Raw genomic sequence first — 9,187 nt, 5'->3', positions numbered from 1 at the left:
GAAGGAAAATAATCTCTTGAAAATTCAACATGATGCATCGTTTGAACATTAGGGGAATATTAAATCTGGTAGATAACTGATTGTCTAGTTCTCTGCATGATGGAGATGAAAATAACTTTTAGTAGAACAAACTCCCACTTTTGCTCATAAAGAAATGGAGTCAAAATTGAAATTCATATTTTAGGCACAGTCCACTGAATGAAATTCCTATCGAGGATGCAATTTCTTACCTTATAACATTTTTTATGTCCTTATCAAAATGTTGTTGTTTTTGTAGCTTGAATTCTATAGCATCTATTAATTTTTCCATCTCTTTCTTGCTTCAATTTTATTTACATATTTTATTTATTTATNATATTGAAGCAAACTCCTGTATCTCTAACAAAATGGAAGAATTGACAGATCAGTCCAAATGATTTAGTAAAAGAATCAGAATTTTATTAAGATTACCAGAACTGAACATTTGATTGTGAAATGTAACTCCTGAACAAATTTGTTGTTATTGTTTTTGATGATGATGATGATGATAATGGTGATGATGATGATGATGAAGATGATGATGATATCCATTCAGTTGTGTCCAACTCTTGATGATTTATGGGCCAGGCTTCTCGACATCTTCTGATCTTGCACTTCTTTGAGTTTTTCCACGTTCTGGCTAGTGTCAGCTTTGATGATGTTCAGCCACCAAGTTTTTTAACTGCCTGCTTTCTTTTTATCTCTAACTCCTCCAAACATAATTACTTTCTTCAGTGAATTCTCCTCCCCCAAATGTAGAGTGACACAAATATCACTTTGTAAGACTGGATGAGAAAGAAATGCTAGTTTTGTTTCTTTTCTTCATAGCCCCCTCCCCGAACACACAAACACACACATACACACACTGTTTCTTTTCTGTACCAAAAAGAAAAGATTCAGGTTTTACCTGATTCAGGTTCTTCCAATTCATTTATATTTATCGATTGGTCTATCATGTGAGTAATCCAGGGCAATTCTATATTGATTCTTAGCAGCTCACAAAATTAAATAGCAAAAAAATGGAACTATAAATCATAGAAATCCATTGTCAAAATTATTAAACTAGTCTAGTGAAGAGAAGGACCAGGGGAGACATGATAGCAGTTCCAATATTTGAGGGGCTGTAACAGGGAGGAGGGGGTCCACCTATTTTCCAAAACACCTGAAGGCCAGACAAGAAACAATGGATGGAAACTGATCAAGGAGAGAAGCAACTTGGAATTAAGGAGAAACTTCTTAACAGTGAGGATAATTAACCAGTGGAATAGCTTGCCTTCATAAGTTGTGGGTGCTTCATCACTGGAGTTTTTTAAAAGACTGGATAACCATCTATCAGAAATGGTATAGGGTCTCCTGGTTGGGTAGAAGTTTGGACTAGATGACCTACAAAATCCTTCCAACTCTGTTATTCTATTCTGTTCTATTCTGTTCTATTCTATTCTATTCTATTCTATTCACATAAATGCACTCCAGATGCTTTCTATTTTTCCACCCCCAAACAGCCTCCAGCAATCTTCCATTTTCTGAAGCTTCCAGATAGTGGTCAGGGTTGGAATGAAAGATGCTTCTTGCAGGAGCCCATCTCAGTGGGCCATTCTCATAAAGGAAAAGGGATGCATCCAGGCCTCAGCCCCCTCTGTCCTCCCCAATATGGGAGACAAACAGCTGCTTCTCCTGACATCATCAAAGGGATTGAGCCAATTCTAGAGGACAGATAAATTCTTTAAGGTCACCCCTTGCAAAGGAAACAGGTTTCTTATGTTGAAAAGAGCACATTAAATTGCCCTTGGACAATAATCAGAAGTCATGGCATGTTCTGCAAAATTGGTGTAATATGCATATCAGAATTACCTGCAATTATTCACTGAGGAAAGAATTAAACTGTAAGGTCCCAGTCCTTACTTAAACTTGAGATACCATATCAATCTAATCAGATAACCCAAGTGGAAACTTCTTGATCAAGCAGCCCTCTATTTGATCAAATTAAGCAGCTGGGTGGCCAACAATCTGGAATGCTGGCAGAGTTACGTCCAGAAGTGCCACGCATTAGAAAGTTGGTAGCATTGCTTTATAAACTTTGTTAGCCAATGAAAATCAGACAACCGAGCCATTACATCATAAGAAAGACATCAGTCATTCCTGTACACTCCCTTATTCCCTCCTTCAGTATATCCCATCCATGTACATGTTTCCCACACTTGCATGAAATTTCTCTGGTGCAAAAGCCGATTACAAAAAGCAAGAAAGCAACAGTTAGACTAAACAATTTCCCTTTGTTCCAGAACCCTTCAAAACCATTCTAAATAGTCCCAACAAAATGCAGCTCCACAGCCTGTGCAGCTGGATACGATGGTTGATAACCACTTTGTGTATGCTATTGTTTCCCAATCCTTCCGATCCGCTTTTGATTCCCTTCCAATTCCCTTCCCTTCCTATCTCTTCCTGCCATGTCCCATCCTCAACACCGTGTAAGAATGGACCAATATACCTGCTTCGTCTGTTGCATGCAAATATCTTCATGTTTCTGTCATCCCCAACAATAGTTATGAATGAACAAAGAGGGCAGGCAGTGAACCAAGAGAGAGAAACTGTTTCAAACATATCAAGCTTGGCCTGCAATGAAAAAGGAAGCAAGACAGAGAATTTTATCTTAGAGCTAAAAAAAAGAAAGCATTATAGAAAATTTCTTGCGGAAGGATGGTCTCCAGGGACCTAGTGAGTGATATTTCGGAAGCAGCAGAGGAAACCATTGGCTGAAACCCCACTTTCATTTGTGTTAAGTGGAGAATGTCAGTTTGTTGGACACTGCTGCCTTCTTTTGCAAAGTCAGGTGCAGGGTCTGAAAAGACCTTCATTATATAAGTAAGAAAATAGGGCTTGGGACAATATTTCTGATGTCCAGGATTTCTCCAGAGTTTGCAGACTGAATAGAATGAACTCAGTAGCCCACCTCAAGATATTAATAAAAATAAAATAATACAATATATTAATTCACTGGTACTAATCTTCATATATGTTCATTTTGTGAACATTTAATATATCCATTTAACTGATAAAAATATAACATATACTCTGTGTATGTGTGTCTATGTGTGTCTATGAGTATATGTGTATGTGTGTCTGTACAAACACACACACACACACAAGTTTATTAAGAACCAGCAGATACTCATATTCTCAGATGTAATGTGTAGTTTAGCCATTATCAAACTCCTATCTATGAAACAGAATTCCATACAGTGACTGATCAGATTCTTTCCATTCCTGCCATCTTATTCCTATATGGTCCTCATTTGAAAACCAAAGCACATATGGACATACCAAGGAGGAATGGGAAGAGAAGAAATCACCAGCCTCTTAGGACTTATAATCAACCCAACTTACAGAGCATTGCATCTCTTACTCCTTGTCCAGGAGAATGATGTTGCAGCCAGACCTTGAAAATAGTGTGCAAATACAAGAAATGAAAAAAAAGAAAGAGAAAAGAAAGCAGACGCAAATAGGGTCTTATGTGCTGTTCTGAATACAAGCAGTAAATCTGAAGTCTAGTACAGGGCTTTTCAACCTTTTCACCCATTGTACCACTTTTAGGATATGGCAACATCTGAGTACCACCAGTCGCCTAGCAAGGTGTCAAAAACCTGATGACCAAAAAAAAAAAAAAAAAGGAAAAAAGTGATAAAGTACAGGTAGTCCTCGACTTACAACAGTTCACTTAGTGACTGTTAAAAGTTACAATGGCACTGAAAAAAGTGCCCCCCAAGCCATAGCCGAGCAAGACACCTGCCTGCCCGCCTGGCCACGCTCTTCATTCTGTCCGAGGTTTTCATTGTTGTGAGCATCTCTGTTGAGGATTGGCAGTGGGGGTGGGGTGGGGGGAGGTGTTTGGTTTTTATTCCCTCTGCCTGCTGGGTGGTTGCAGCAGGTTTTGGTCACTTCACATGACCCTGGGACACTGTGACCATCATAAATATGAATCAGTTGCCAAGCATCTGAATGTAAATCACAAGACCCTGGAGATGCTGCAACATTCCAGCTGATCGGCACTTCTTCTGGGTTCAGCAGAAGTGCCAGGATCAGTGCCGAGCTCCAGCTGGACCCAGGCACTGATTCTGGCACTTCTACTGAGCCCTGACAGCCCCGAAGAAGCGCTGATCCTGGCGCTTCCGCTGAGCCCTGACAGCCCTGCAGCTCCAGCCATCTCTTGTTCAGGCTTGTGCAGTGCTGCCACCGGTTCAGCTCATTCCCCTCCACCACTACCACTTTTCTAGGATGGTCGCGTACCACCTGCCAGGTGCCAATGTACCACTGGTGGTACCCGTACCACTGGTTGAAAAGCCCTGGTGTAGTGGACATCTAAATTTATTACAAAGCAGGAATTTGTACACAACCTGGTTTTGTTTTATCTCATTGTTCAGGTCCATCTGGAAGATACTCACAGGAGCTGCTACTAAGCAAAGAAGAAGAATGGCCAGATACATTGGGAAGTAAGGAAAGTTCATTTCCTTTAGAACAATGACCCCTTTGGCTCTGTGTTGTTCATTTGTGTGTTTGTGGTTATTTAAAGGAGAAACAGCTCAGTGACTTCATTTGCATCTGAGTTTCATGTGGAAGTTAAAACCAGTTTATAAGAAAGATGGCTTAAGTCCATCAACGAGACTCAGCCCACAAGTAGAATTTTGTATTTTCACATCTGAATCACCAATTAATTGTCCTGATTTAATTTAGACTAAATTATCTGAAGTAGGTGGCAATAAGTAATAAATAATCTCTTTATTTTTTTTCTATCTTGTGGTTCTTTGGTTTTTGAATTGGAAAATTCCAGCCCAGCTTTAATTAAACAAGCAGGTTGCTAATGTACAAACAAAAAAATGCCTTTCTACATTTAAATCTGAGCCAGATATAGCTCCCTAGTGAATTAAATAGTGTTTATATGAAATCTTCCTATGAACTTAATAGCTTGCCTTTCCTTGCTTTTTCATGTATAGTGATAAATGTAGAGTGGATGTAGAAATGGGTCCACACTCTAAAGACCTATGATACATAAAGAACAACTTCAACTTAGTATCTCAGCTATCTACCAAGTCTTCATTTCCTTCATCCTGGAGAAGAAAAGTCTATGTGAACCATAGCGCAGAAGACGAAATCCCTCAAATAATTAGTTGGTTATTAGTTGGTGGCTATAGAAGAGCTGCAGATTTTGTCCTGCCAGTTTTCCAATAACCAAGGCAGGATCAGAGAACTGGCACCAAAGGAGCTGTTCACCAATGCTTCTCTTTCAACTTCTCTGTTCCAGTTTAACAAGTTCTTTCAATTCCAAAAAGTACATGAGTTGAAATCATCTCAGAATATATTGGTAGTTTTCCCCAACTTCCTTTAAAGTCCAGTTTGCTGAGTAAGTTCATATACTGGCAAATGTGAGGTTATCTGACACACTTTCAACAGTCCAATTTAATGGAGAATGTTAAAAGGGAATGTTTGAGTGACCAGACATGACATGAACAATTATCTTTGTATATTGGCAATCCTCTATCATGTGTCCATAATTAGCTTCATAGCTTCATTGCTAAGAAGTTACTATGTGCATTGAATGTAACCAAGTTCATCATTTTTGAATTTGGTGTGGATATTAGTGTTGCAGTCTTTGTTGTCCCAACATAAGCTAATACAAAGGCCATCCCAGGGATTATTCAACCAAAATGAAATGTGAAAAAAAATAATATTGTAAAAGTTTTCTTCTGCAAAGGTCATCTGAGTCATTTCAGCTCATTCATCTGATTGCATCATCATTTAGTCAACTTCCATGTGTTTCTCTAAACATACATGAAGAAAAACAAGAAGAGTTTACTCCCTTTTCTGACACAAAGAGACTTGGTATTGCATGAGTAGTAATTATCCTTCTTACAATTATCTGAGGTTATTTGTTCTCCATATTGACTTCACTCAAGGGACTTCTAAAGAGCATCAAAAATGAAATCCACAAGCAATATTGCAAGGAACTATAAAACCTTTCTTTTGCCCAATTCCAAGCTGGGAGAGGACAAAGAAGGCAGAATTCTATCCAGTTGAACACTGTAGATTTCCCCAAACACTTAGGCAATTATTGCCTTAAAACTGCATTGCTTGAAGCCTGAAGAATACTTTCAGAGACATACTATCCTTAATTACAGTTCCTTTTCTTATGCAACAGTTATGGAGTCGGTTGTCAGATGATGTAGCTTGCTGATGTTTGCAAAGATCAGTTCTCAACCTACAGATGGCCTGGAAATTGCCTCCATCTAGAGTGATTTGGAGTCAGATGTTCTTGTTAACAATACTTGTACTCCTTCTGTCTTACGGGAGAGCTAAAGCAGACCCCAAAAAGTGCTCTAGCAAAGAGTTGTTTCTTGTTCCACATGAGTGGTACCAGTCTGGCAAGTTCCTGATTGGTGGGATAGTTTCTCATATCTTAAATGTATATTTCCAATACACCTTTGATGAAACTCCTTCTAAGAAACTGAGTGATGAGCTTCCACTGTAAGTATTTCTCGCTTGCTTCCTGATCTTCTTCTCTGCCAATAAGGGCTACACTCTCTGAGCTGCGAAAGATCTGGTCAGCCATTCAGTGGCATAAAAGATCAGAGGACCATCCTAACTTATTTCTACCACCTAGTAGCTATTTTGCACCTTAGAACTAGTAGGACGTATTTGCTCTTTAACTTTCAAGTTAAAGAAGACACTTAAGGAAAATCATTAAGGTAGGAATAAATTATGGTAAAGTGGACTGCCTTTTTTAGATGATTTATTGTTATATATTTTTTATTATGGGCACAATGGCACACATTAAAAATGAAATTTAGTTGCTTGCTTTCAAATTGTACACATACATAACACACATTTAAACATACTATATACATATACCATATGTATAGACCTACACCCTTACATATAAGTAACATGTAAATATTATTAATTGTCCATCTTGAATACATAATGGAAGGAGGAAGCTTTAGAGTTCACAAGGTTAATACTATATGGGACAAAACTCTGGCTGAATCTGGATGTTCTGCTTCGGATACCACGAAGCCCCCTCCTCCCAGAAGGTAACAAGGAAAACAGGTCGTGAAGAGGATGTGTCATGTCTCAGATAATCTTACGAACCCTGCTCAAGCAGCGCTTCTGTGCTATGTCCTGGATGGAAGAGAGGGAACTGCCAATGATCTTTTCAGCCATCCTCACCACTCTCTGCACTGCCTTCCTGTCTGAAGCAGTGAAGATTCCAAACCAGATGAATAGCCTGTATGACAGGATGCTCTTCATTATTCCTCTGTAGAAAAGATAGGGGAAGGAAGATGAGCTTTTCTCATGCGATGCAGAAAAGATAGGGGATTATATCAGTTGCATCCAGTAATTAGACAGCTAGAAACTAACATCTGCTAAGCCCTACTTTATCAGCTTCGAATTCCATACTTGGAGTAGCCCTAATCAGTTTCATGATTATTTTTTTTTCCTAAACCTTTAGAATTGTCTTCTATTCAGCTCCCTGATTTTGCTAATGAAGGAGCTGATAAAGGTTGGTGGGAAGATTTTCAATTAATTGTGTCTTATTTAAATCTGAACCATGCAGAAAGGTGGCAACAGGAGAGTGTGCATTGTAAATTAAATTCACTAAAGATGTATATATATATTTTCTTGCAGTATGTTGCCAAAGTTCTACCAACACCTCCTGGCTCTAGCTTTTGCTGTGAATAAGATCAACCAGGATCCAATGATCTTGCCGAATCTCACCCTTGGCTTCCATATCTATGACAGTCATTTTGATTCAAGGATGACCTATCGGATCACCTTGGACTTACTTTTCAAGTCACAGACATTTCTCCCCAATTACAAATGTGATTCTCACAGAAGACTAATAGCACTCATTGGGGGAATCAGCCCTGACATCTCCTCCTATGTGGCAGACATTTTAAGTCTGTACAAGATTCCGCAGGTAAGATCTGTGCACCTCAACAGAGCAGCCCTATCATTTTGGTACAGTAGTCGGTTTTGTTTTTCTGAAAGTGAGTCTCACATTCCCAAAAGAGTGGAAGTGAATGCAGAAATGGGGAAAGCTTCCAGAGATTGGAAGAGAGATGCAAGCATATGGTAGAAACTAGGATATCTTGCCAATAACAGAATAAAAAAGTTGGAAGGATCTGTCTGTCTGTCTGTCTGTCTGTCTGTCTGTCTGTCTATCTGTCTGTCATCTATCTATCATCTAGCTATCTATCATCTATCTACCTATATCATCTAAGGAAAGGTTTTCTCAATGCATTTATACACATTATTTTTAAGGCCAGGAATTATCATTGAATGAAGGAAAATGGTTATTTTTGATATTTGTTAAGCTTAAGTTTCCTTAAAGGTTTAATAGCAAAGCAGTAAGAATGCATATTAACAGAAAAACAGAGTTGGAGGTCTTCTAGTCCAACCTTATACCATTTCAGACAAATGATTTTCCAGTCTCTTCTTAAAAACCTCCAGTGTTGGAGCACCCACAACTTCTGGAGGCAAGCCGTTCCACTGGTTACAGTAATTGTTTTCATTGTCAGGAAATTACTCCTTAGTTCTAAGTTGGTTCTCTCCTTGATTCCCTCCATTGCTTCTTGTCCTGCCTTCAGATGCTTTGGAGACTAGGTTGACCCCCTCTTCATTGTGGCAGCCCCTTTAGATATTCAAAGATTGATATCAATGTTATCAATGCTACCAATGTTTCTCTAATGCCTGTTTTCAATAGCTGTATCATTATTTCCAAGGTTTTGGCACAAGAGTCCATGATTTGGACTCTCCCAGATTCCACCATCATCAGAATTCTAATCATGGTCTTATCATATTCTTCAGAAGCATTTTGGTTTTTTCCTTATTTATCCTTAGGCCTGCCATTTCACCATATTCCCCCAGTACTTCCATTAGCCTGATTGTAAAGGTTCTTCGAGTATGAAAACAAGATCATCAGCAAAAGCTTGCAATTTAAAAATTTCTCTCTTAATCTCTAAACCTTTAATATACTCATCCTTCCGAATTATTCTATTTAATACCTCCAGGGATAATATAAACAGTAGTGGAGATAGTGGGCAACCTTGCCTTGTGCCTTTTTGAATTTGGAAGTTTTTAGTAGTTTCTCCGTTAATTATCACTTTAGCTACCTGTT

At 38.7% G+C, this 9,187-nt stretch overlaps 1 protein-coding gene across 1 annotated transcript in view; it reads left to right on the top strand.

Annotated features, from left to right (window-relative positions):
• Window positions 1-6,274: 6,274 nt before the first annotated feature.
• The window catches only part of LOC114923313 (vomeronasal type-2 receptor 26-like), a 13,888-nt gene continuing 10,975 nt past the window's right edge, over window positions 6,275-9,187 (top strand). Inside the window, exons 1-2 of the mRNA XM_029286089.1 lie at window positions 6,275-6,534; window positions 7,696-7,987. Of these exons, the coding sequence (XP_029141922.1) occupies window positions 6,275-6,534; window positions 7,696-7,987 (552 nt within the window). The remainder of the gene's footprint in view (window positions 6,535-7,695; window positions 7,988-9,187) is intronic.

The sequence above is a fragment of the Protobothrops mucrosquamatus genome, unplaced genomic scaffold, assembly GCF_001527695.2.
Source record: "Protobothrops mucrosquamatus isolate PMUCROS unplaced genomic scaffold, P.Mucros_1.0 scaffold2854, whole genome shotgun sequence".
Lineage (NCBI taxonomy): Eukaryota > Metazoa > Chordata > Lepidosauria > Squamata > Viperidae > Protobothrops > Protobothrops mucrosquamatus.
This window is presented reverse-complemented; position numbering and strand designations above follow the sequence as displayed.